Here is a 24,337-nt window from a genome sequence, read left to right on the forward strand (position 1 = left end):
GGCAGGAAGTTCGGTGTGCTGGTCCAGCCGGGAGCGAGGCAGTGCTGGTCCCTGGGGGGTGGCCTGTCCCGACACGCCAGCTTGGTGTGGGACTCACAGCTCCCCCCAGCCCCGTGCTCACGCTGCCGGCGCTTCCCAGGCAGGAGGGATCACGAGCAGCGCCGCATGGCAGGTCCCGGTTGTTAGCCATCACGGAGCTGGGTCCTGCTGGCAAAGCAGCTGGGGGTCTGCCTGCAGCGCCATGGGATGGAGACAAGGACCTGCCTGTCCCCTGGGCTGGCAGCAGGGTCCCATGTGCAGCACGACACCGTGGTCCTGGGGAAGGGGGCTGCCAGAGCCCCTCTCCTGCCAGAGGCTGCCCTGCTCCCAGCCCCAGGCACCCACTTTTCTTCCTCCTGGTCATCCTCTGCCTTTGTGTTTCTCGGGGTGCTGGGACAGCATCCGACCCCTACTGTGGGGGTCACTCCATTCCACTCCCCCCAGACTGTCCACTGCAGCACGTGTCTCCACCCAAAACAGCCAGGGTGTGACACCCTGACAGCGGGGTCACAGGGACCCTCTGGCGCCAGCTCTGGGCAGCATCACTGCAAGGGGCCCCGTCTGCCCCAGCCCAACGCTTCGCCAAGCACACAGGGACTTTGGGACCGCCAGCACACCCCTCCCACCCCGTATGTCCGTCCGTCCATCCCTGCCCGGGCATGGAGCCGCTGAACGCAGCAGGTTTTCCTGAGACCGCAGCACAAGCTGGACACGGTTCCTCTCCAGGGGGCTGCCGGGATGGGTCCCTGGCCCCAGGAAGGTGCCCGGCCCCGCCGGCTGCGTGGGCACAGCAGCACACACCTGTACAAAGGAGACACCTGGACTTTATATAAAAACCACAGATGTTTCTGCACACACACGTGGGGACGTGGCAGCGAGCCGCTGCCCAGCCCGGCGCAGGGCGAGCGCCGCTCCCTCCCCGGGACACGATTCACATTTTCAACGTATTAAAAACGAACCAAGCACAGACACACAGCACATGCCGCCGGGTCGCTGCACCGGCTCCGGGTCCCGCAGAAGGACATCACAGTGAGTCGGGGCGCGAGGGGGCTGCGGCTGCCCCCTCCTGCCCTCTGCATAGAGGGGGCCAGGGCCCCGCGGAGCCGGGGCCACACCAGCAGCCTGAGCCAGGGACCGTGTCCATCCCTGCAGCGGCAATGCCGGGCAGGGGGAAAAGTCCTGCACAGCCCTGGAAGGCACGCAGCACCCCTCTGATCCACCAGCACTGTCCCAGGGCCGGAGCAGCTACGGTGATGCCCAGGGAGCTCCGCGGGGAGCTGAGCCCCGACGCGACAAGGTGGGCCGGCCCTGCCGGCGGGGTGGGTGCCGCAGCGGGGCGCGGGCTCCGGGCATGCACACACAGACAACATGGACCCCAGCCGCGGCGCCGCGGTCCGGCGAGGCTCAGCAGAGCAGAGGCGGTGGTGGGTGAGGGCTCGGCTCTCGTCCCCGTCACACCACCGAGTCCTGGATCTCGGAGCCCAGGCGCACCCGGGGTCTTTGGCAGGCGGGAGACACCTCCACGAAGCTGTCCCGGACATGGAGGGGCCTCTTCTCCGATTCAGAGAAGGCGCGCGGGGGACCCGGTGGCTCGTGCACGGGGGTGCTAACGATGTAGTTGTCCTGCAGGGCCTGGTAGCCCTTGTGCTCGGGCACCGTGCTGGGCAGGCTGCTGCCGTTCAGGGGCAGGCTCTCCACCGGCTTGCGGGGTGGCTTCTGGTGCCGGCTGGGGTCGCCAGGCTCCAGCAAGGCTTTCATGCCATCACGATGTCGGTGCAGGAGGAAAAGGGCAAGCACAAGGACGGCGGTGGCAAAGAGGACGCACATCACCAGGAACTCGGTCCAGTAGGTCTTGCCGTCCAGCCGGGCTGCGGCACTGCCCACCGCGGAGGTGCTCCGAGACGTGCTGACGGTCTCCAGGGCATCCCGGCCGGTGGCCACCTTCCTGCCGGGGTCTGGCAGCCCCCGGGCCGGCTCCTGCATGCTCACGCAGTAGCTGGCCATCAGCTTGCGGAAGCCCTCCTCCAGCGACCAGCACTCGTAGGTGCCCGCCCGCTCAGGGCTGCCCACCAGGATGAGGGACCCGTCGGGCAGCACCAGGTAGGAGGCGTTGACGGGCGCCCCGTCGTGCAGCCATCGCCGCGAGGCCAGGTTGGAGAGCAGCCGGCATGGCAGCGGCCGCACCGCGTTGGGTGGCATCTGGATCCGCTGGCACGGGGAGCCCGAGGCTGTGGGGAGACAACCCATGGGGACATCAGCAAGGCCGTGGGGACCCCAGAGGCCCCGGGACACCCTGGGCCAGGGGCAGAACCTGCAGGAGCTCACCTGGGGGCAGGAGGATGCGGGGACGGGGCTGGGAGGTGTTGGCCAGCTGGCAGAGCCGCTCTGTGTCAGCGTCCTCGATGTCCTGTGCCCAGAGCCTGGGGACAGAGAGGGGTCAGGGCGGCGGGGGGTGGCGGGGGGCAGGGGTCTGGAGAGAGGGTGCAGCACTTACTGGGGGTGTGCCGGGGGGTGCAGGGTGACCCTGCGGCAGGCACCCCGGCTCCATGCGCAGAAGGGGTCCCGTGCCAGCACACACTCCCCGCAGCTGCGGTACAGGCTGCAGTTGGCAAAGGGCACCTGAGCCACTGTCGTGTAGGTGGCTGCGTAGACCAGGCCCTGCAGGAGGGGACACAGTGGGGTCAGCGGGCGGCCCCCGCACACCCCTGCCCTCCCAGGCCCCCCAGCCCACGACCACGACCCGCCCCACACAGGCTGAGCCCACAGCATCCCCTCCCGCCCCAGCCCCGGTGCACCCAAGCCCGGCTCCTGCCTGGTCCCGGTCCAGCAGCAGCTGGAGAATGGGCTGGCCGGCAGGGAAGAGGCGGATCTCCTCGATGATGTGCACCCCGTGGTTCACACGCACAGCCTTGTGCAACCGGCCATCATCTGCAAACACACACAAGGGCCGTGCTGAGCGGGGCCGGGGGCACGCAGCGCACCGGCGCCCACCCCGTCGGCACCCTGGCTGCACCCACCCGTGCCCAGGAAGAGGACGTCGTAGGTGCCGTGGAGGCCCTGGGCGCGGTGGACGCCGATCTGCTGGTAGCGCAGGCGGCTCTGCAGCAGCAGCGGCTGGCTGCGCACCGGGCTGTCCATCAGGAAGTGGTCCTTGATGAAGTTCAGCACCCGGTCTGGCATCTGGAGGGACGAGTTGATCTTCAGGTGCCGTGTGTGGCTGGTGATGCACTGGGGAGAGAGGAAGGGGCTCGGCTGGGGCACAGGACAACGGGCAGGTGGACGGCCATGCCACAGCAGCCGCCAGGACCGGGAGAGCACGACAGGCTGCCCAGCGTCCCGCACCCAGGCAGGCGTTGAGGAGGAACCTACCGTGCCTGGCCGGGGCTCCGGCACGGGGCCGGTGTCCGTGTACCACTGCTGCGTCTCGCGGTTCACCTCCTTGTAGAGCCCGCCGAAGGCTCGCTGCACGCTGCGCATGGGGAAGGCACACACGGCCGAGCTGCCCAGGCCCCCCTTGTTCCTGGCAGGGGAGAGGCAGCAAGATCAGGCACCCCGGCTCCGCCGAGCCCCTGCACCGCCCCAGGAGCCAGAGTTCGGCCAGAGCCAACCTGCACCTCCCTGACCCCGCCACGGTGCTGCAGGCAGCACCCCTGGGTCCCCCACCAGCCCCCACCCACTGCTCACCACTGAGAGGTGAAGACCCCGTAGAAGAGCGTCTCCCTCCAGCGCAGCTCCCCCGGGGTGAGCACAAAGACGTCCTGCAGCACGTTGAAGGGGAAGCCGTCCTCAGGGTGCGAGCAGAGCAGCTGCGCCTTCAGGAAGGTCGTCCACCGCCGCTGCAGCACACGCTCCCCGCCCTGGTCCCCCTGCGTGGCACAGTGGGTCAGGGCACGGTGCCACAGCCGCCCGGCGGCCCCGCGGTGCTGGGCGAGCAGAGCAGGGGTCTGTCCATCCGCGCAGCGGCGCCAAGGGCCCAGGGGAGCAGTCCTGGTGGCAGAGAGGCACAAGCGAAGCAGCGTGCCCAGGGGAAGGGAAACCGACCCAAGCGGAGGACGGGGCCTGCGTTCCCGCTGGAGAGGGAGCGGAGGAGATGGGGAAGGGTCGCTGCCACCAACGGGGACAGTGGGAGCAGCAGGCTCAAGCCACAGCCCTGGGCTGGGCACCTCGGAGCCCATACCTCACAGGGGTTTCCCGTGGGCAATGGTCCCATCCTGGGGTGTCGAGGACCCAGGGGACGGACATGTGCAGGGTGATCCCACACCCCCCTCTGCATCCCAGCAGTAAGTGACGTTATGGGCATGGCCCCCTGCCACACACCCCCACTGCCCCGCACCCACCTTGCACACACGCGCGATGCGGGAGACGATGGTGTTCTCGAAGTAGTCGAACTCCTTGCCAGTCTCGCTGAAGAAGAAGTAGACCTTGTCATCGTCGCCCTCGGGGTTGCCGGCGGGTAGGCTCTCCCGCAGGTAGGCTGAGCCCACGAAGACCGGGTCTGGGGACACAGGCACCCTCAGCATCGCTCACCGCCGGGGCCGGCCCTTGTCCCCACGCCTCCCCCATCCCGGGGGATGGAGACCCCGATGCCCCATGCCAGCCCGGCTCCCACCCTGCAGCCAGTTGAGGGAGTTCTCTGTCTTGAGGGCGATGCGGCTCTCCTGGCTGCGGTAGATGGTCGGCTCGTTGCCCTGGAAGTTGCTGACAGTCCCTGCGTAGAGCTCGCCGTCTGCCAAAGAGACGCTCCTGCTGGGACCCGGCACACGCCACCGGCACAGCCCCGCTCCCCCGCCAGGGGCCATGTCGGCCCGGCCCCAGGTCAGCCCAGCTGGGCGCTGCAGAGAGGGCGAGGGTTCCAGGGCAGCCTTACCGACCATGACGGCCGTGGACCGGTACTCGGGGTCGAAGGGGCAGCGTCCCTTCCCGTCCTCCAGCAGCACCTTCCCCGACGCATCCCGCTCCAGGCTGAAGTGCTGCACGTTCTGCAACAGGACCCGGCTGTGAGGCGGCAGCACCACCAGCGCCCACCCCAGCGCCCGGGAGCCCTGCTGCGGGGCCCTGACGGCAGAGGGGGGGCCCCACACCCCCAGCGGGACCTGCGTCCCCCTGCCCCGCTCCCCGTGCTCACGATGTAGGCGCAGGCCGGGCTGAAGGCGCAGGTCCCGCAGGTGTAGAGGTGGGTGCTGTTCAGCTGCAGCAGCATCTTGATGTAGTTGTGACAGTCTCTCTGCGGGGGCGAGTGGACCCGGCTCAGCCCTCCCGCCTGCACGCACCCCGCCACGGGGCACTGCCCGCTCCCACCACAGCCCCCAGACGCCCGCCAGCAGCGGGACTCACCTGGGGGTCCTTGCCCTTGAACACGCACTGCCTCTTCTTCTCCTCATCCGCGCTCCACAGCAGCTGCAGAGAGGGGACAGTCACCGGGAGCCCCCCGTCACTGGCTGGTCCCACACGCCACCCCCCTTGGGCTGGCAGGGCTCGCCTCCCCCAGCATCGATGTCCTCCCTGTCCCAGCCGGGCTGCCCCAAGCACCCTGTGCCCAGGACGGCGGGGGCAGCTGCCTCCACACTGTCCCAACCAGCTCCCGAATGCGCTGCGGCTTGCACAGATCCCAAGGGAGCACCGCGGCGGGGGGAACGACCCCCTGCACCGGAGTTGGCTGGGTGCCCCCTTCCCTCCCCCCAGCCCAGCCCCGGGGGCTCCGCGTTCCCATGGGGTGCTCGTCCCCTGACCACGGGCTCACCCTGCGAGCCGGCGCCCCGGGCTGGAAGTGGCTGGTGTTGACGGCAACGAGCAGCTCGCGCGCCCCCAGGTAGAGGGTGCCGCCGTCCGGGCTCAGCAGCAGGGCTGTGTAGTTGGACACACCGGGCACCTCGAACCGCTGCACGACGCGCTCGGCAGAGTCTGGGGAGGGAGAGTAACGGCATCAGCCTGAGGCAGCCCGTGTTGGGGGGGGTCAGCACCCAACCCCCCCAGAGCCCCCGCGCCAGAGCTCACTCCTGGCCCCTCTGCTCGGCACCGCTGCCCTGGCCTCGCACCTCGGCCGTGCTGCCCGCACGGAGCTGCTGGGGCCGGACCCGGCTCTCCCCACACGGCCAGACGCACGCAGCACCGCAGTGAACCACGCACGGCCGCGACAGCGCCCGAGGGCAGCACCCGCACTGCTGCCAGCACGATCCCAGCCCCCAGGGCCAGCCCCGGGACACGCCGCAGCAGCTCTGCCCGGCACCGGGCAGCGCAGCCAGGTCTGCGCTCACCCAGACGCACGCAGCCCCCGCGGCTCAGCCCTGCGGCGCGGGTGGCCCAGCCCGGCCCCACGGGGACAGACGGGTACCAGGACCGGCTGCCCACCCTGTCCCATGGGGCAGCCCCAGCGGCTGCCGGTGCCGGTCGGCGGGACAGAGGCTGAGTCACGGAGCAGCCGTGTGCCCGTCCCGCGTGGGTGGCCTGGCCCCGGAAGCCCTTCCTTTCCCGCAGCCGCTCTGAATCAGATGGGCCTGGCCGTGTCAGCGGGACACGTCGGGCTGACTCACGCTGCCAACTCCCTCACCCTTGACCCCCAGCGCCCCGGGGACGCCCCGACCTGCCCCGACTCCCTGCCCGCTCCCAGATCCCTGCCGGGATGGCCCTGGGGCCGCTGCCAGCCCCCGCCCGGTGCAAGCTGGCTGGAGGTGCTGCGGTGCCGGCAGTGCTGCGGGGCCAGACCCCGCTCCTCTGTCCCTCCCCTGTCGCGCCATGAGCCCCCGCTGCCGTTGGATGGGGCGGCACCTTCTCCGTCCCCAGGGGCCCCACTGGCCCCTGGCCCAGCACCCGCCCCGGCTCTCCCGCAGCAGCACAGAGCGAGGGATGCTGACGCCCCCAGGGCATCCTCCCGCGAGGGGTCCCACGCCCCAGCACCAGGGGGATGCTGCCCATGGCAGGCATGGCCCAGCGCAGGCAGTGGAGGGGCAGTGGGGGCCCCTGCGCCCTGCGGAGTGTCCCATCCCGGGGAGCTGCGGGAGCCCGTCCCGGCTGCCAGGGGACCTGTTAGGACAAGACCTGCTTCTTCCAGACAAACCTGCTGGAGGCACATCCAGCGCTTCCAGGGGAGCAGCTCGCCAGCTCCTCCCTCCCACCAACCGCAAGCGGCCATGCTCCCCGGGAGCCACCACCGGGCGCACGCTGCTGCCGACACAGTGGCAGGCCCGTGCCCCCCGCCCGGCTCCCCACGGCAGCGCTGGGGGTCCAGGTCGGGACCCCCGGGTACTGCCCGCAAGCTGCAGCCCCTGCAGACGAAGCAGCCGCTGCAGGTGGGCAGAGCTCGGCCAGAACCGGTCTGTGCAGGCAGGGCCGGGCAGTGCGGCTCGACGCGGTGTGGCACTGCATGGCACGACGCCGAGCCGGGCTGTCCTGCGGGCTCCTGGGCCTCCTGTCCAGCTCGGCGGGTCCCAGATCCGCTGGTGCCACCACAACCACGGCCAGCGGTCACGGGAGCATGTGGTGGGGCCACGTCCACGCCGACGAACCGCAGAGCGCTGAGCCAGGCAGTGCTCCCAGCTGCCCGCGCCTCGCTGCCAGAGCCGACCCGGCCCAAACCACTGCACCAGCCGGCAGCCAGCACAGGATGGGCTCCGCTGGCTGGTGGCAGCTGGATTTAGCCACCTTCTCCTGGCAGCACAGCCAGCCCAGACACACGTGGGCGGCCCCCACCACGCCACAGCCCCAGCGCCGGACAATGGAGCTGGGCCCAGCAGCTGCTGGTGCCGAGCCTGAGCTCGGTGGAAGGCGCCCACGGCACACCCACCAGGAGCTCTCTGCAGGGCAAGAGGGGTCTGCAGGCCAGGCCCCCCTGCTTGCGAGGGGCTCTGCCTGGCCGAGCAGCCTCCCCCCTGTCCTTCCCCGGCCCCTGCCCAGTGCAGCCCCGAGCCCCGATGGGGCCACACGACTGCTGGGGGCTGCAGTGGGTCCCAGAGCAGCCTGGGGCCAGACACAGCACAGCAAAGGGCCGTGCAGAGCCCTGGGGACACAGCCCAGAGGGGAGGGGGCCCACAGGCACCCCACTGCCCAAACAAGGATGAAACCACACGGCAGAGCCCCCACGGCCGGCTCACCACATCCCACGCTCGCACAGGATGTGGCTGACATTGCTGTCCTGCGCGTGGGGACATGAGCACCCAGACCCACTCGCACCCTCGGCGGGGGTCCCGACGGAGGGAAGCCTCTTTGCTCCCCAGATGCTGCGTGCGCAGCCCCGCAGCAGCCCCACGGCTCTGCCCTCTCCAAGCAGCACGTCCCCAGCCCTTGCAGCTGCGTCCCACGGCCCGGGGGCCCTGCTGCCCCGCGTCCCCCCATGTCCCAGTGGAGCGCAGCCGCCCCAGCCCCACGGCGGGACACGAGCCCCAGCCCCACGGCGGGACACGAGCCCCAGCTTGCCGGGCTGGCTGGGAGGGTGTTGTGCAGCCTCAGCACCGCCGGTGTCACAAGGCGTTTCCACGCGGGGCCGCCCCGTCCCGCGGCGTGGGGAGCCCGGGCGGGGGGGGGGTGCCCGGGGGGAGAGGGTTCCGGGGAGGGGGGGTTCCATGGAGGGGGGTGCCGGGGAGGGGGGAAGGAGGGGGGGGGATGCCCAGCCGCCCCCGGGGGGGAGCCCGCCGTAGCCCCCGGGGGCGGACGCTCGCGGCGGCCGGCGGACACTCACCGTAGGGCAGGCTGACCCGCGGGACGGGCTCCTGCGCCGCCGCCAGCAGCAGCGCCGCCAGCACCGGCAGCACCGGCCGCGCCGCCATCCCGAGCCGAGCCGGGCCGGGCCTCCGCCACCTCCCGCGAAGCCGCCTGGGCGCTGCGGACCTGCGGGGAGAGAGGGGCTCAGCGGCGCGGCTCGGCCCGGCCCCGGCACCGCCCCCGGCCCCGGGGCAGCGGGGCGGGGCGGGACGGGGCGGGGCGGGGAGCCCGGCCCCGCCGTACCGAGCCGCCCGGTACCGATCGGGGCTGCCCCTGCACGGGGCCCGTGCCGGGCCGTACCGAGCCGTGCCGGTGCCCCGGGCGGGGCGGGCAGCTCGGAAGAGGAGGCGGCCGGTTCCCCGCCGGGACCGCCCCCGCCCCGCCCCGCCCCGCCGGGACCCGCTCCCGGGGCTCAGCCGCCGCGGGGGGCACCCGGAGCCGGGAGCTGCCCCGCCGCGCCCGGGCGCTGCCCGGCGGTCCCTGCTCTCCCTCGGGGGGCGGCGGGGTCCCGCAGGCAGCGGGGTGCCCGTGCCAGCCCCCCCGCGGGGCAGCGCTCCCCGCACACCCGCACACCCGCCCGGGGCAGCACCCAGGCCCGCGGGCCCCGGCGGCCGGTCCCCGGGGAGCTGGGGGAGCGGGGCAGGGTGGGCACGCCGCCGAGCAGGCAGCGCTGGGCAGGACCCGCTACCTGGGCCCACGGTGGGCTCTGCAGCCAGGCGGGGGCGCGGGGAGAGCTCGCAGCCCCCCGGCAGCGGCACATGCAGACCCCGGAGAACCGCCAGCTCGTCCAGCGGTCGCCATGGCAACACTTTATTAATGACAGCTGCTTATTTTGCCATGGCAACGGGGGGAAAGGGTCTCTCCTCGCAGCAGGCAGCAATCCTGGGGCTGGGGCCGCCCTGCCGCTGCCCCCCCCGTGTGGGGCAGGGCTCCACTCCACCCCACTCGGCCAGCCCCGGCCCCAGTGCCCCAGGCCATTGTCACCCCACCGGCAGGGCCCCCCGTGAGCCCCCCACCCCAGAAGAGCACACCCCACGCTCCTGGGATGGCTGTGCCCACTCTTCTGGGATGGCTGTGCCCACACTCCCCTGCTCTGCCCGCTCGGCGCTGCCGGACGGTGCCTGCTCCCCGGGCCGTACCTGGCACCCAGGGGCTGGGGCTGCCGGTGGTGCCCCTGCCTCCCTCGGCTCCTTCCTGCTCCCGCTGCGCTCACTGGCGGCTGACGTCCCTTCCTGGGCCAGGGACAGCCCCGCCAGCTCCGCTCCACCTGCCTTATCAGCACCTTTGCCCGGGAAGTGCCACAGACGGGACACGACCCTATGTCATGGAGCCGTGCATGTGACCCTGCGTGGGGTGGGAGCAGACACTCACCCTTGCAGCCACGCACCCCCCATCCCACAGCATCCCGGGGGGGCTCTGGGGACCCGGCCATCACTTGTGCGCGGCTGTGGCAGCGCCATGCCAACGCCCCGGTGTGATGGCATGCAGCGACGGGAACCCCCCACGGGGAGACCAGCTGCTCTCGGGGCAGGCAGGGAGGGCAGGCAGGGAGGGAGGGCAGGCAGGCAGGCAGGCAGGGCAGGCAGGTTGCCCTGGCCCTGGCCGGGCAGTGAGCAGGCAGCGGAGCGAGGCCAGAGCCTGCGCCTTTAAGCGCGGGCTGCGCGGCGCTCCCCACCGCTGCTGGCAGCCGGGCCTGTTTACGACAAACTCCCATTTATCTCCTCTGCCTGCCCACGCAGGCTGCCAGCGCGGGGCAGCGCCAGGGGCACCCTGCAGCACCCTGCCCTGCTCGCGCACCCGCGCAGGCGCAGCGCCCGGCCGGCCCGGCAAGTGTGTGCCTGCGTGCCCTGCGCGGCTCTGCAGGTACCTGCACGCACAAGTGCGGCAGCCGTGCCGCCGTCCCAGCCCACCCTCCGGCCGCAACAGCAGTTGGCGATGGGGAAACTGCTCGGGGTGCCGGGCCCGGGCAGCACCAAAACCCGTGGCCTGGGGTCACCAGGCAGGTGGGGCGGTGGTTTCTCCACCAAATTCCCACGCCAGCGCCCTCCACCCTCTTCCCGCGGGCGGCGGGCGCCTGGGAATTCGGCTGCGGAGCCGGGTGCTGCTGCCTGCGAGGAGCAGGGCCGGGGCTGCGTGCACCCCGCTGCTGCTGCTGTGTGCTCACGCCTCGCTCCTGCAGCCTGCCCCAGCGCAGGCAGCAGCGCAGGCACGTCCCTGGCTCACAGTCCCGTACCCGGCTCGCACACAGCCCACGCGCCCGGGCTCTTCCTTCCGACCCACGTCCCCTGGGGCTCGCACGTACGCCCCCGGCTCGGCTCTCTCCTGCAGGCTGCCAGACACCGCCAGGCGTTCCCCCCCGCGCCCCCCCTCCCTCCAACCCACGGCCTCCCTTCGGCCGCGCACACGCGCAGAGTGTGAGCGCGCTTGCACGCACACCTGCAGCCGCGCAGGCTGCCGGGCCGTGCTGATTCACGCACAGATGCTCCCAGACCCAGCTGCTCAGCGCCAGCAGCTTGGAGATGGCCGCACGTCCCGCTAGAGCCGGGTGGCTCTGATGGCACCGCTGCGGTCGGCGCGGTGGAGGGGCGTGCGGCGCAGGCTCTGCTCTGCTGCACCCCAGCAGCCGGTGACCCCGGGGGAGAGGCCCCACGTGGGACGAGGGGCAGGAGCAGGGGCTGGGGCAGCCTCCAGCCTGCAGCGCGGGAGGGCTCAGCCCGGTGCTGGCCCCAGTGCAGGGCCTGCGGGGCATGGCCAGCCGGGCAGGGCGCCACAGGGCTCCCCACGGGGCCCAGGGACTCCAGGGCGTCCTCTCTGTCCCGTGGGCGTCCTGCCCAAGCCACGGGCCACCCGCAGGGCCACAGGTCTGCTCTCTGCCCCTCCAGTAGACACACAAATCCCGCCTGCCCCCGTCCCCTCCATGGCCCCCAGTCGGCTCTGATCCCACTGCCAGGACCACCCCGCTCCCTCGGCTGATGTGCCGGTGCCTGTCCAAGGGTGGCACGCAGCCAGCCCCACGCTGCCCCACAGCATCGCCCTCACCCCGGGCAGGGTGTGCTGCAGGGGGCCTCCGGACCCAGCCTGCCAGACACTGCACAAAACACGCCCATCCCATCGCTCCCATCGCTCCCCTGCCCCACGCTGCTGCACGACGTTGGGCTCAGCTGTGAGGCCTATGGGGTATCCCCACGATCCAGCTCACCCTCTCAGTGCCTGCACCCACATGCTGCCTGCCCGAGAAGCTGCAGCCCCCGCTGCCTGTCGGGCACCCCCAGCACTGGGCTAAATGGAGATGGCGAGCTCCCCTTGGAGGGCAGGGATGTGACGGACTCAGCTTGGGCGCTTCTGCACCCAGGGGTGCAGGAACTAAGGGCTCCTGGCTCAGTGATGCGCGACCCCTTCCGAGCCATCCCTGGCCCCACAGAGCCCAAACCAGCGCCTGTCTCCTCAGCCCCACTCACCCGGCACCGTGTGATGCTGCCTGGGGGAGGAGGGGGTGCCAAACCCCAAAAGCAGCCACAGCACCAGCTCAGCAGACAGCCGGGACCAGCGGGGAGACCCCACAGCCCGGGTGGCCCCAAGCCCAGGGGCGGCTTTGTCACCTAACGGCATCGTCGGGCGCAGTGGCCACATGCCTGGGACACGCAGCACGTGTGCAGCCTGCAAGTGCCCAGGGCCCATCCACACACACGGGACACGCAGCGCACACGCGTGCCCCACACTGACACCGAGCGAGCACACACACCTCCTTACGAGGAACCCACAACACGCGTCCCGGGCGCTGTGTGTGTGCACGCGCGCTTCCGTACCCGCAGCCAAGCGCCGTGCGTAACGCGCACCCGACACGCATGTAAACACAGGCGGGGAGGCTGACGGGCTGCACACACCCCGGACGGCAAACACACACCTGGGAATACCCCCGCGGGAACAGCCCCACGCGGCGGGACAGGCACCCCCGGAGCGCGCCTGCACCCGCGCACACACACACGCACACGTGCACACACACGCACACGCACACACACGCGCACACACACACGCACCCCCAGGGTCTCCGCCACCCCCCGCGCACACACAGACCCTGTGCACGCACGCTGCGCGCCCCCGCACCCCCCGCGCACCCCTGCACCCCCCGCGCACCCGCACGCGAACCCCCGCAGGAACCGAGCACACACACACACACACACACACACCCCTTGCACACACACTCACACACACGCTCCCCCCCACCCCGCCGTGCCCGGAGCCTCCCGCCCGCCCGCTGCTCACCGGCTCGGCGGCGGGTGCGGCGGGTCCCGCCGGCGGCGGGGGCGGCTCCGGGGTCCCCGCCCGCGGCGGGGCGCGGGGCGGCTCCGGGCGGCTCCGGCTGCTCCGCCCGCCGCTCGCAACAAAGGGCCGCCCCGCCCGGCCGCCCCCGCACGGCTCCCGCTCCGCCACCGGCACCGCCACCGGCACCGCTGCGGGAGTCCCGCCCGCCGGGGGTCGCGGGGGGGCGGCAGGAGCCCGGGGGAGGCCGTTGCTCCTGGCTCGGGGAGGGTCAGTCCCCGTTGCAGGGTGCGGGAGCTGGGGGGGGCCCTGGCTCAGGGGGGAGGGAGGGTCCCGGCGTGGGGCCGGCCGGGCTGTCCCCCCCACCCGGGGCTACCCTGGGGGGTCCTGGCCCCGGGCTGGTGCTGGCCCACCCAAGGGACGATGCTGGTGCCCCCCAGCAAGGCTGGCCGCATGCTGCCCTGCTGCCTCAGCGCAGCGAGGGGCTCAGCAGTGCCGTGGGGCCGGCGGGGAGCATGGCTTGGGGGGGCAGCAGCGTGTGCCCCGTGGGGGCCCTTCCTGGGTGACAGCCCGCAGGGAGGGGGGTGCTGCGGGGCAGCGGGGAGGCAGCCCCGGGAGCAGGGCCGTCTGTGCTGCAGGGGGCTGCGGGGACACCCAGTGCATGGGCACGTGGCTCCAGGCGTCACCGTGAGGTTCTCGTGGGTGACACCCGGCTCCAGGTGTTTAGGGGTAGCCCATGGCTCTGGGCATCTCGCCGTGACGCACAGCTCCGTGTGTTCCGGGGGAGCCCACAGCTCCAGGCGTCCCGACGGTGACGTGCTCAGTCGGGCGGGCGCCTGCGCCCCTGGGGTGCGGCAGGAGCCGGGCAGCAGCCGCCGATGGCAGGGGCTGGCCGGGGTGGGCAGGGCAGGAGGCGGCCGTGCCCCGGGCACAGAGGGGTGAGCGGGGCAGGGGGCTGTGCCACGAGGGTGTGACGGGGGTGAGCTGGGCAGCACACACTGTGTGTAGGGTGCCAGCAGGCAGAGCCCCCCCAGCCCCCAGGCAGAGCTGCCAGCACAGCTGTGGCAGCAGTGCCAGCCCTCGCCCTGTGTCGTGGGCACCGACATGCCAGGGCAGGGGTCCCAGGGCCAGCCAGCCACGGCCCCACACCCCCTTCCCAGGCCGTCCTTCCAGCCTGGCCGTGCAGCGAGCACTTTCCATCCCTCATTCTATCCCCGAGCGCCCCATCTTGCCCACCTGGGCCACCGAGCCCCTCGGCAGCCCGGCTTCTCCACCTGGCGTCACGCCGTGTCCTCAGAGCGGCCGTGCCACCGCGGCCCGTGCAGCACAGGCAGCGTTTGGCCGTGCCGCTGGCACGTGCAAAGGCTCTGCCACGGGCAGCTGCCCGCTCTGTGCGCCCTGGGCCCGGAGGGGCTGCCGTGTGGGGTTGCTGGTGGGGGCTGTGCCCCTGCCCCCTGGTCTGTCTCATCCCAGGCCACTGCCCAGCAGCCTTGGGGAGGCAGACCCCTGCCGAAGGGGGGCCGCAGCCCCCCCGCCTGCAGGCCAGCAGCTCCCAGCGGTGTCAGGGAGGGAGGCCCATGTTTGGGGGCAGCACCACTCGCAGAAGGGAACACCGTGCATTGCCCCGTGGGCACGCAGTGCCCTTCAGCCCCCCGCCCGGTGCCCCCCTCCTGCGGGCAGAGACGTGGGGCTGCCTGCAGGCAGCGGTGCACGTGTGGACAGGCCCCCCCCCCTCCAGGTCCTTGCTCATCTTCTGTCCGGGCTCTCGGTGCCCCCAACCCACTGGCGTCAGAGCCCTCCCGGGACACGTTGCTCCCTGGAGCCGGGCCCTGCGCAGCCAGCCCTGCCAGCCCCCGGGGACCCTCCCAGGGCCAGCCGCGCTCGGGGGAAGCTGGTTTGGCAGCAGCCTGGGGCGTGTGGATTGGGCTCCGGCCAGGGATGGACTCCTTTGTTTGAAGGCAGCCCTTTCCTGGGACGCTGCCACATGGCTGCTCTCGGCAGAGCCCGTGCTCCGCGGGGGGATGGCCGCCGCGCTGGCGTGACCTCGTCCCTGCCAGGCCCGTGGTCACTGGGCGGCTCTGACCGCGGGGCCGGGGCGAGGGCAGCCGGGGGGGCAGGAGGGGGCAGCGCTGCAGCCGGGCGCAGCTGGGCAGCCCCCCCGGGCCCTGCACTGGGGAGGGGGGCGACACCGCCCGCTGCCACACTGCGGGTCAGCCCCGGCAGCGCCGGCCCTGCGGTTGCTGGCGGGACGGGTGCCACGGGGAGGGCAGCAGGAGCCGGGACGCCCGAGACCCCAGCACTGCCCCGGAGCAGTGGCCGCCGGCCCCCCCCGCGGTTGGCAGCCCCACAGGCTTCTGCTCTGGTTAATGTTAAAGCCAGGCAGACGTCAGTGCGCCCGGCCCTGCCTCCCCCCCAGCCCCTCCGCCTGGGGCTGGCAGCTCCCGCAGGACTGTTTTTCCTCCCGGAGCGGGATCTGCCCGTCCCCTGTGGCTAAAAAAAGCCATCGGCTTGGCCCGTGCAGAGGGACACCAAACACCCCGGGCCGAGCAGCCTGCGGGGCCGCCCCAGCTCACCCGCACGGGTTCTCGGGGTGCCCCTGGGGTGCATCACCCCTCCCTCCTCCCCGTGACAGGGTCTCGGTCAGGGCAGGCGAAGGTTCCCCCCCGGGGAGAAATGGCGGCAGCTGCCCGTCCCCGCTGCGTCCGGCTGCCCGGAGTCACGCGCTGGCAGCCCATGGGATCGCTGGCTTCTATGTAGGGAAAACCTGAGCCCGCTCCAAGCCCTGGGCTCGGCGTGTCCCCGACCCAGATGTGCCCGGGGGGGGTGGGATCCACGTCCCTTTGCTATAGGAAGGGCGACCACCGCAAACCCTCCTGCTCCCTGCACCGAGCAGTCGCCGGATGGTGATGGTGGTGGTGGTGGTGGTGGTGGTGGTGGGGCGGGATGATGCACACAATGCAGGGGGGGGGGACACGACACAACACGACACGACACGCTCAACACTTCACACGCCCGCCCTTGCCACCTCGTCCCAAGGAGCCCGCTGAAAGCTGATCCCGGGCTCACCGGTCACCTTGGGCTTTGGCACCGCTTCCAAGTGGCATCTCCCCCCCGCCCCCCGCCCTCCTCTACCCGCCTGCCACCCAGGGACACACACACACACACACACACACACACACACCCCACTCTTGCATCGTGTGGCACCCCAAGAGGGCATCCCCCCTTCACCCCCGGGGGGATGCGTGATGCGGGGGGATGAAGCAATGGCCCGGACCCCCCCCGTGGGGCCCCGCGCGGGCCCCTTCGGGCCCGCGCGGGGCCCCACGGGGGGGGCCCGGGCACGTACCGCCCCGGGGCGGAGCGAAACGAGTCCCCGCTCCGCCGCCACCGCCTCCGTCGTGTCCGCCCCGTCGCGCCCCCGCCATGGCCGCCCGCTACCTCCGCGCCGCCCCGGCGCTCAGCCGCCTGGCCCGCTGCCCCCTCCCCGCCGCCTCCGTGGGGCAGCGCCGACACTGTGAGTGGGGGGATGGCCTTGGGGGGGCGGGGGGGGGGGCGTGTGTATTTTTTGGGGGGAGGGGAAGCCCCCCCCCCCCGCCCCGTCCTTGGGGACGGGGGAGGGCGACCGCTCCGCTCCGAGGGGGTTTTGCACGCTGGTTTGGTTTTTTTTTGGGGGGGGGGGGGGGCGGGTTGGAACTGGATGCGTGCCCCCTGCTTGCAGACGGTCCCCGGGGTGGTGGTGGTGGGGGGTGTTTGCTCCCGGTCCCGGCTCCACGTGGAGTTTTGCACCCCCCGCTTTGTCCCCGGAGGGGGTCGTTCCTGGTCCGGGTCCCACGCGGGGTTTACGCTGCCGCATCCGCAGCCGGGTTTGGCCCCCAGAGGGGTTTGTTCCTGGCCCAGCCGGGGGTTTTGCAGCCCAGTTTGCACCCAGGTCCCACCCCGAGAGGGTTTTCCAGCCGGTCCCGGTCCCACGCGGGGTTTTGTAGCCCGACCCGCAGCCAGGCTGGGCACCCAGAGGGGTCTACGCCCGGCCCAGGTCCCACGCAGGGGTTTGCCCCCCGCCTTCTACCCGTGCCCAGTCCCGACAGGGGTCTGTTCCTGTCCCGGTCCCGTGGGGGGTTTTGCTCTCCAGCTGAACCCGCGTCTGCCCACGCCGGGGTTTGCACCCGGTGCCGGTTCCCGTCTCACGTGGGGCTGCGCAGCCCGGGGCCCACCCCGAGCGGGGTGTGTGCCCGCTCCCACGTCAGGGTTTGCACCCTGACCCGCGCCCGAGGGCTGAGCGGGCGCCATGAACCAGCCGGGACCCCAGGGGGGCTCGTGCCCTGACCTGCACCTCAGCGGGGTTTGCACCCTGACCTGAGCGGCGGTGGCACCCGAGCCCTGACAGCTGGGACCTTGCGGTCCCCGTGGGACATCTCCCGGTCGGTCCCCCTGCGGTGCAGAGCTGTGGGGCCGGTGCCAGCGGGGCCGGGCACGCAGCCCTAACGCCCCACCGCCGCTCCCCAGATGCCGACAAGCGGATCAAGGTGGCCAACCCGGTGGTGGAGATGGACGGAGACGAGATGACGCGGATCATCTGGGCCTTCATCAAGGAGAAGGTAACGGGGTCCTGCCTGGGGAACCGGCGGGTGTTGCACAAGGGGAGCTGGCGGGTGCTGTACAGGGAACAGGTGGCTGTTGTGCAGGGGACAGTCCCTGTGCGCTGCCCCCCCCCCGTCTGTCCGTCCTCTGTCCGTCCATCCGCCTGCAGGAAGCAGGTGGTGGGATCAACGCAGCTTCCGGCGGGACCTGGAAGTGAGGAGGTCCCGGGGAGGGGGGACCGTCCCGGGGAGGGGGGACTGTCCCGGGCAGCCGGGGCTGGGCTGGGGGCCGGTGCTGGCATTGCCACAGTGCACGGTGCTGCTCCCCGGGCACCTGGCACCGTCCCCCCGCTCTGACGCTGTCCCGGGCCCCCAGCTCATCCTGCCCAACGTGGACGTCCAGCTGAAGTATTTTGACCTGGGCCTGCCACACCGGGACAAGACAGACGACCAGGTCACCATCGACTCGGCGCTGGCCACCCAGAAGTACAGCGTGGCCGTGAAGTGTGCCACCATCACGCCGGATGAAGCCAGGGTGGAAGGTGGGCGGGGGGCGAGGGTGGTGGTCCCGGCAGCCCCGTGGGGTGCCGAGCCCCTGACGTGTGCCCGGCCCCTCTCGGTCAGCAGTGCCTCACCCCCACCCCACCCCCCGCCTCAGGTTTCTGGTGGGTCGGGGGCTGCACCGCTGCCTGGGCTGGGGGCCCCACGCACAGTGCTGTGTCCCCCCCCAGCCATGGGGTGTTCGGGGGTGCTGTGGGGACCCCACGGGTGTGAGGCTGGGGTCAGACCGGCCTCTGGCCAGTGCCAGTCATGAGCCCGCGCCGGCTGTCCCTCTCCTTGGCTGGCTTGGCAGCAGGGCTCTGGCAGCGGCCCACGGCACGGAGGAGCTGGGGGGGCTGGCAGGGGCCGGGCGCTGGGCTGAGGTGACTGCTGGGGCTGTGCTGGGCAGGGGGTGTCAGGGGGTCCCTCGGGGGCCTCACCTCTGCGTGCCCCAGAGTTCAAGCTGAAGAAGATGTGGAAGAGCCCCAATGGCACCATCCGAAACATCCTGGGGGGGACGGTCTTCCGGGAGCCCATCATCTGCAAGAACATCCCCCGCCTGGTGCCCGGCTGGACCAAGCCCATCACCATCGGCAGACATGCCCACGGCGACCAGGTGAGCCCTGTGCGGCGGCTGCCTGCGGCCTGGGGGGGTCTGGCAGCTCCTGCCAAACCCTGCCCCATGCTCTCCCTGCCCCACGCTCTCCCTGCCCCTTGCAGTACAAAGCCACCGACTTCGTGGTGGGCAAGTCCGGGACGTTCAAGATGGTCTTCACGCCGAAGGATGGCAGCGGGGCGAAGGAGTGGGAGGTGTACAACTTCCCCGGCGGCGGCGTGGGCATGGGCATGTACAACACGGACGAGGTATCGGGGTGGGCCAGGGGCAGCAGGAGGGGTCCGTCCGTGGTGGACCTGGCTGGGCTGGCAGGACGGGGATGCCATGGGGGTCCGTGCGCTTCTCTTGCAGTCCATCTCGGGCTTCGCTCACAGCTGCTTCCAGTACGCCATCCAGAAGAAGTGGCCTCTCTACATGAGCACCAAGAACACCATCCTCAAGGCCTACGATGGGCGCTTCAAAGACATCTTCCAGGAGATCTTCGATAAGTATGGACTTGGAGGAGCTCAGGAGCTGCCCTGGGGGGGTGCCGGCTGCCCCTCCTCGGGGGGGCCATTGTGCAGGGGTGGCAGTGGGACCCGGCCCGGGGTGGGCACGGCCAGGCACGGCTGACGCCCGCCCTGCGCTCCCAGGCACTACAAGACGGAGTTCGACAAGCTGAAGATCTGGTACGAGCACCGGCTCATCGACGACATGGTGGCCCAGGTGTTGAAGTCCTCCGGCGGCTTCGTCTGGGCGTGCAAGAACTATGATGGGGACGTCCAGTCGGACATCCTGGCCCAAGGTAGGGTGATGTGGGGTGGGTGTGGGGTGGGCTGTGCACCGTCACCCTCCCTGGGCCGCCCTGACCCCTGTCCCGCCGCAGGCTTTGGCTCCCTGGGGCTGATGACCTCCGTGCTGGTGTGTCCGGATGGGAAGACCATCGAGGCCGAGGCGGCCCACGGCACCGTCACCCGCCACTACCGGGAGCACCAGAAGGTGGGTGTGCGCTGCCCGTGGGGGGCTGCCCGCAGCGGGTTGCCCGCGCCGTGCGGCTGAGCGTTCCCTCCGCGCAGGGGCGACCCACCAGCACGAACCCCATCGCCAGCATCTTTGCCTGGACGCGTGGCCTGGAGCACCGGGGCAAGCTGGACAGTAACCCCGACCTGATCAAGTGAGCGGGGTGGGGTGGGGGCACCCCAGGGTGGGGGATGCTGCCAGAAGCTGCCCCCAGCACCGACCACTGTGGTCCCCGCTGCGGCCGGGTCTGCAGCACGGGGGTGCCGGCGAGGTTCCGGCTTTGCTGGAGCCGTGCGTGATGCCGCCATCCCCAGGTTTTCTCAGACGCTGGAGAAGGTCTGCGTCGAAACAGTGGAGAGCGGGACGATGACGAAGGACCTCGCCGGCTGCATCCACGGCCTCGCCAAGTACGTGTGGCTCTCGGGGCGGAGCGGTGCGGGTCTGTGCCACGGAGGCAGGCTGGCGGCGCGGGGCGGCCGCTGGCCTCTGGACGGTCCCTGGGGACGCGCGGTGTCTATTTACAGCTGCGGGGTCAGGCCGTGCCCGTGGCCAGGCAAGGGGCCACGTCCCGTGCCCAGGGCTGTGCTGCTGGCCCGGGCTCTGCCTGTTGGGGGGGGTGGGCAGGGACCCCCCGGCTGCGGGACCCCCTCAGCCCCTCTCTGTACCCTCCCCAGCGTGAAGCTGAACGAGCACTTTGTGAACACCACCGACTTCCTGGACGCCATCAAGAACAACCTGGACAAGGCCCTGGGCAAAAAGTAGGGGGACAAGGCAGGGGGGAGGCCACCTGGCCCCGCTGTCACCGGGATGGACGGGGACCCAGCGCTGCCTCCAGCTCACCAGCACGGCTCAGGAACAGTTGAACAATTTTTATAAGCAGTTTTCTTACGAGTGTTTTCAAAGCCTTTCTAACAGGGGTGTGTAGGACTTGGCGGGGGGGGGGGGGGTGTGCTGGGGGGAGCCTGTCCCACGCTGACCCATGTACCCCCCCCCCCCACCTCGCGGTGCCAGCAGCCATTAAACACCTCACCGGCCCCCGGCGCGTGGTGGTGGCGCGGCTCTCGCGGCGCGGGGCGGGTGCCAGCCAGCAGCTAAAGAATACGCATTTATTAGAATTATTGCTAAACAACTCTGCAAACCGAGGAGGTAAAAAATAACCAAAACACAGTAGGGCTTTGCACAAGGGGGGGGAGTCTGACCGCTCTCTGTGCGCGAGGAGGGGGGGACACCAGGGAGCCACATGGCCACTGGCACCTACTGTGCCACCGGCACAAGCCCCCCTGCCTCGTCCTGCACGGCAGAGCCCAGTGCCGCAGCCGCCCCCTCAGCAGCAGTGAAGACCCCTCGGCTGGGCCAGTCCAGCCCGTCTTCCCCTGCCGCGGGGGGGACACACATCGCAGCTTTTTGGTAACGGGACTGAGGTAGCATGTTGGGGGGGCTGCGCTGGCTGGGAGCAGGCAGGGGGCTGCGGGGAGGGGGTCGGGGCTGCGGGGAGGGGGTCCGGGCTGGCCACCACTGCGGCCGTCTGGGTCCTGCCCCGAGGCTGGAGGACGTTACTGCCTGGGGGGGGAAAGGAGGTGATGGCAAAGGGGCTGGGGGCTGAGCGGTGCCACCCCGCGAGTGCCAGCCTGGGGCTGCTGGGGATGGGGCAGACGGTGTCCTGCCCCAGGGAGGGTGGTGGGACGTTGCCCGTGTGTGTGGGGCAGGGCAGCCTGGGGGTCCCCAACCCTGCGCCAGCCCCGTGGCTTGTCCCCAGCTCCTGCTGCAGCCCCCCGGGAGACGCCTGGGCCCTGCCCGGCTCAGGGCAGGTGTGGGAGGCGATGCTCTGGGTGCTGCCCCGCGGCAGGGAAGGTCGAAGCCAGGAGGGTGCTCCCAGCCCCTCTCTCCCCGCTCCGCAGCCGGGAACGGAGGAGGCAAACCCGCATCCCGAGGGCTGCGCTGCCCCATCAAAACCTCTTCCCGCGCCCTGGAGCGGCGCAGAGCGGCGAGGAGGGGGTGCCGGCAGCGCAGAGCGTGGCTGTGGTTCGTTAGCGTGGCCCTGCCGGTGCTCAGCAGCCCCGCAGGGGGACAGGACCCCACGCTCAGCCCCCCCCGAGCACCATCGCAGCCCCCGCCGCCCCCTGCGCACAGACCACACACGTTACACAGGTTTTACAAAGCACATTGGTTGAAGGAAACTGAACTCAGTGAAAAGATAAATCCAACCACGCGGCACATCTGAAAAAAATAAATTACTTTCAAAATACCATCATTTGCTCAAGTTGAACAGGGCTCGCCTTCCTTTAAATACACTGCTCGCTGCAGCCGCTCTGTACCCGGAGCTGCTGCTTCCTCTGAGCTTTGCCGTTAGTTTGTAAGAAAATATTCTGTTTTGTATGTGCCCCGTGGCCTTGCGCAGGTTGCCACGGCTTTGCCCGTGCCAGCCCGCAGCCGGTGCCAGAGCAAGTGGGGCAGCTCTCGCCTGCTCCGGAGACGGGGAAGAGCAAGAAACGCAAACCCACCCCCTCCCACGGGCAGAGGGGCTTCTGCCCCACAGGGCGCTTGTGGGGGGAGCGGGGGGCCGGCCGGGCTGCAGCCCCAGCACAGCCGTGGGGGAGGACCCAGGAGGTAGAATAATTAGTAATGCTCATCATCTTCTGGGGCGTGCCCTCCCCTGCCCGCAGCTCCCAGCGAGCCGGGCGCTGGGGTGCCGGCAGGGCGGTGGCAGAGGCAAGGTCCCAGCTGGCCCCACGCGTGGGGCCGGGGGGAGCGGAGCGGAGGGGGAGTCGGCGTGGGGCAGGAGGGCTGTGGCCCAGCCCCCAGCGATGGCGAGAGCCCCACTGAGGCTCTGTGAGGGTCCGGCGGCAGCTCGGAGCTGAGCCCGCTGGGCCAGCTCGGCGTGCCCACGGCCAGCAGTGACCACTGCCCTGCGCCACCTCCGGCCTCCGCTCCTACCTCCGCCCCGGCAAAGGTTTTTGGACATCCCTGTTTTCTCCTTCACCGAGCCCAGCTGGAGCCCCCCCTCTGCAGGGGCGGTGGGGCAGGTCTGGCCGGGTGCCGCAGCCCGCCAGCAGCAGCTCCTCTTACCACGCCAAGTCCATGCAGGCCCCCCGCAGCCTCCTCCAGCCTCGGCTACAACATGTTGTAGTACGCCATCTCCTTCATGGCCTGCTCGGCCAGCGCGTGCTCGTCCGGAGGGTTGCCCACCCCCCCGTAGCCGTAAGAGTTCTCCTCCTCGAAGTCATCCATCTCCTGCTGCCCGTCCAGCTCGGCGTGATCAGCCCCGGCCAGGTCCATCATGGGATCTAGGATTCAGCACAGGGACACTCGATGACGGACCTGCATGAAGGTGCAGGGCCAAAACAGCACCCTCCTCCTGGGCCGCTCAGGTTGAGAGCCCACCTGAGGTGGGCATCGGGCTGCCGGGGGAATGGAGGGGATGAAGCAGCCAGAGCTCGTCTCCAGCTGTGTTTGTAGGAAGCGGGGGCGGTCCCACTGCAAGACCTGGGATGGTGCCGATGGAGCATCTGCACTGGTGCTGTGCAGAAACCTGCGGCAGGAGCACCTCCCGTCCCCTGGGTGCCTTTGGGCAGGTGCAGCAGGGGCAAGAACAGTGGCGTTCACCCCTCCCACCTTGCAAAACCCTTTGGCCAAAACCACAGTCACCACGTCACCAGAGGGCACCGTCCTGGCCAGAGATGTGCCAAAGCCTCAATGGCTCCTTAAGGAGCTATTTATTTTAACTTATTTTCTATGGAGTTTATTTATCTGTATTTGTACCACGTTCACCAAGCTCACTCCGGCTCCCGCTCGCCACCTTTCCGTGGCCCCTGGGGGAGGACGGCTGCTTGAGGATGGAGGGGGGCAGCAGCGTCGCCGCTGGGCGCCGGCTGGACAAGCATGCCGGAGCCGCCACAGCACAGCCCAGCTCCCGAAGCCGTCACCCGAGAACCGGGCGCACCCAGGGGCGGCCGTGGCCGGGCAGACCGCAGCACCCAGTCTGCCACAGGCAGTGCCGGGGACCGGCCGTCGTCCGCACCCACCTTGGCTGTCCAGGCTGATGTCCATCACCCCGTGCTTGACCTTCATGTGCCGGCTCAGGTTGCCCTTCAGGTTGAACTTGCTGGAGCAGTAGGGGCACTTGAAGGGCTTGCTGCCCGCGTGCAGGTGCATGTGGCCCAGCAGGTTGTACATGCGGTTGAAGGATTTCCCGCAGACCTGTGGGCAGCGTGCCGGGGTCAGCGAGGGCTCTCCCGCTGCCGCCCCAGCACAGGGGGACAGCGGCAGGCGCTCGCCCACGACGGCCAGTGCTGCCGCAGGGACACGGGCTTTTCAGAGCAGATCTCACCCCCGGGGTCCCCCCATTGCCCCCACCAACTCCCAAGAGTAACGGGGCTGCTCCCCTCCCGCCCCTCTGCGGTGGGAGGCCTCGGGGATGCTATGCTGGTATCGCTGGGAACTCCAGCGCGTCTAAGCGCTGGTCAGGGAGAGGCACTAGTTGTCCTCCTCCGTTAGCGCTGCCCGTGCCCTCGCTGCGCAGCTCGGAGCCGACGCGGCAGGACGAGCTGTTTGCCCGAGCGAACAGAGGGAGGCATCACAAAACTGCTTTCCTGTGGCTGAGGACTCAGCCCAG

General features: G+C 70.8%; 3 protein-coding genes across 9 annotated transcripts in view; 1 reads left to right on the forward strand and 2 right to left on the reverse strand.

The window, feature by feature from the left end:
• Nucleotides 1-860: 860 nt before the first annotated feature.
• On the reverse strand, nucleotides 861-13,028 carry SEMA4B (semaphorin 4B). 3 transcript variants are annotated; one of them, XM_074601419.1, is made up of 15 exons: nucleotides 12,997-13,028; nucleotides 8,711-8,859; nucleotides 5,780-5,940; nucleotides 5,374-5,436; nucleotides 5,165-5,263; nucleotides 4,907-5,018; nucleotides 4,649-4,765; nucleotides 4,377-4,534; nucleotides 3,724-3,905; nucleotides 3,409-3,559; nucleotides 3,057-3,267; nucleotides 2,852-2,967; nucleotides 2,534-2,697; nucleotides 2,365-2,459; nucleotides 861-2,267 (listed from the first exon to the last, which is right to left on the reverse strand). In XM_074601419.1, exons 2-15 carry the CDS (start codon nucleotides 8,796-8,798, stop codon nucleotides 1,492-1,494), a joined length of 2,493 nt encoding a protein of 830 aa, XP_074457520.1. In that variant the 5' UTR covers nucleotides 8,799-8,859; nucleotides 12,997-13,028; the 3' UTR covers nucleotides 861-1,491. The 3 variants fall into 3 exon arrangements, with proteins under 3 accessions (XP_074457520.1, XP_074457519.1, XP_074457518.1); XM_074601418.1 differs by lacking the exon at nucleotides 12,997-13,028 and adding an exon at nucleotides 9,873-10,405; XM_074601417.1 differs by lacking the exon at nucleotides 12,997-13,028 and adding an exon at nucleotides 8,977-9,055.
• Nucleotides 13,029-16,144: 3,116 nt separating this feature from the next.
• Nucleotides 16,145-20,604, forward strand: IDH2 (isocitrate dehydrogenase (NADP(+)) 2). The gene is made up of 11 exons (XM_074601922.1): nucleotides 16,145-16,507; nucleotides 17,497-17,588; nucleotides 17,947-18,112; nucleotides 18,566-18,726; nucleotides 18,831-18,974; nucleotides 19,078-19,214; nucleotides 19,359-19,510; nucleotides 19,592-19,704; nucleotides 19,782-19,879; nucleotides 20,040-20,132; nucleotides 20,400-20,604. Exons 1-11 carry the CDS (start codon nucleotides 16,249-16,251, stop codon nucleotides 20,485-20,487), a joined length of 1,503 nt encoding a protein of 500 aa, XP_074458023.1. The 5' UTR covers nucleotides 16,145-16,248; the 3' UTR covers nucleotides 20,488-20,604.
• A 1,339-nt stretch (nucleotides 20,605-21,943) lies between these two features.
• ZNF710 (zinc finger protein 710) overlaps nucleotides 21,944-24,337 on the reverse strand; it is a 30,934-nt gene continuing 28,540 nt past the window's right edge. For all 5 annotated transcript variants that reach the window (XM_074601918.1, XM_074601919.1, XM_074601920.1 and 2 more), the window contains exons 4-5: nucleotides 23,748-23,922; nucleotides 21,944-23,009 (exon numbers count right to left, since the gene is read on the reverse strand). In XM_074601918.1, coding sequence (XP_074458019.1) covers nucleotides 22,837-23,009; nucleotides 23,748-23,922 — 348 coding nt within the window. In that variant the 3' untranslated portion in view covers nucleotides 21,944-22,836. The remainder of the gene's footprint in view (nucleotides 23,010-23,747; nucleotides 23,923-24,337) is intronic.

The sequence above is a fragment of the Larus michahellis genome, chromosome 9 (assembly GCF_964199755.1).
Source record: "Larus michahellis chromosome 9, bLarMic1.1, whole genome shotgun sequence".
NCBI lineage: Eukaryota > Metazoa > Chordata > Aves > Charadriiformes > Laridae > Larus > Larus michahellis.

Coding starts and splice junctions, on each gene's coding strand:
- SEMA4B (XM_074601418.1), bottom strand. CDS start 10,165: ATGGCCGGGTCCCCAGAGCCCCCCCGGGATGCTGTGGGATGGGGGGTG. Junction 5,264..5,373: donor TCAAGGGCAAGGACCCCCAG/GTGAGTCCCGCT, acceptor TCGCCCCCGCAG/AGAGACTGTCACAACTACAT. Junction 4,535..4,648: donor CTCCCTCAACTGGCTGCAGG/GTGGGAGCCGGG, acceptor CTGTGTCCCCAG/ACCCGGTCTTCGTGGGCTCA.
- IDH2 (XM_074601922.1), top strand. CDS start 16,249: ATGAAGCAATGGCCCGGACCCCCCCCGTGGGGCCCCGCGCGGGCCCCT. Junction 16,508..17,496: donor CGTGGGGCAGCGCCGACACT/GTGAGTGGGGGG, acceptor GCCGCTCCCCAG/ATGCCGACAAGCGGATCAAG. Junction 20,133..20,399: donor TGCATCCACGGCCTCGCCAA/GTACGTGTGGCT, acceptor TACCCTCCCCAG/CGTGAAGCTGAACGAGCACT.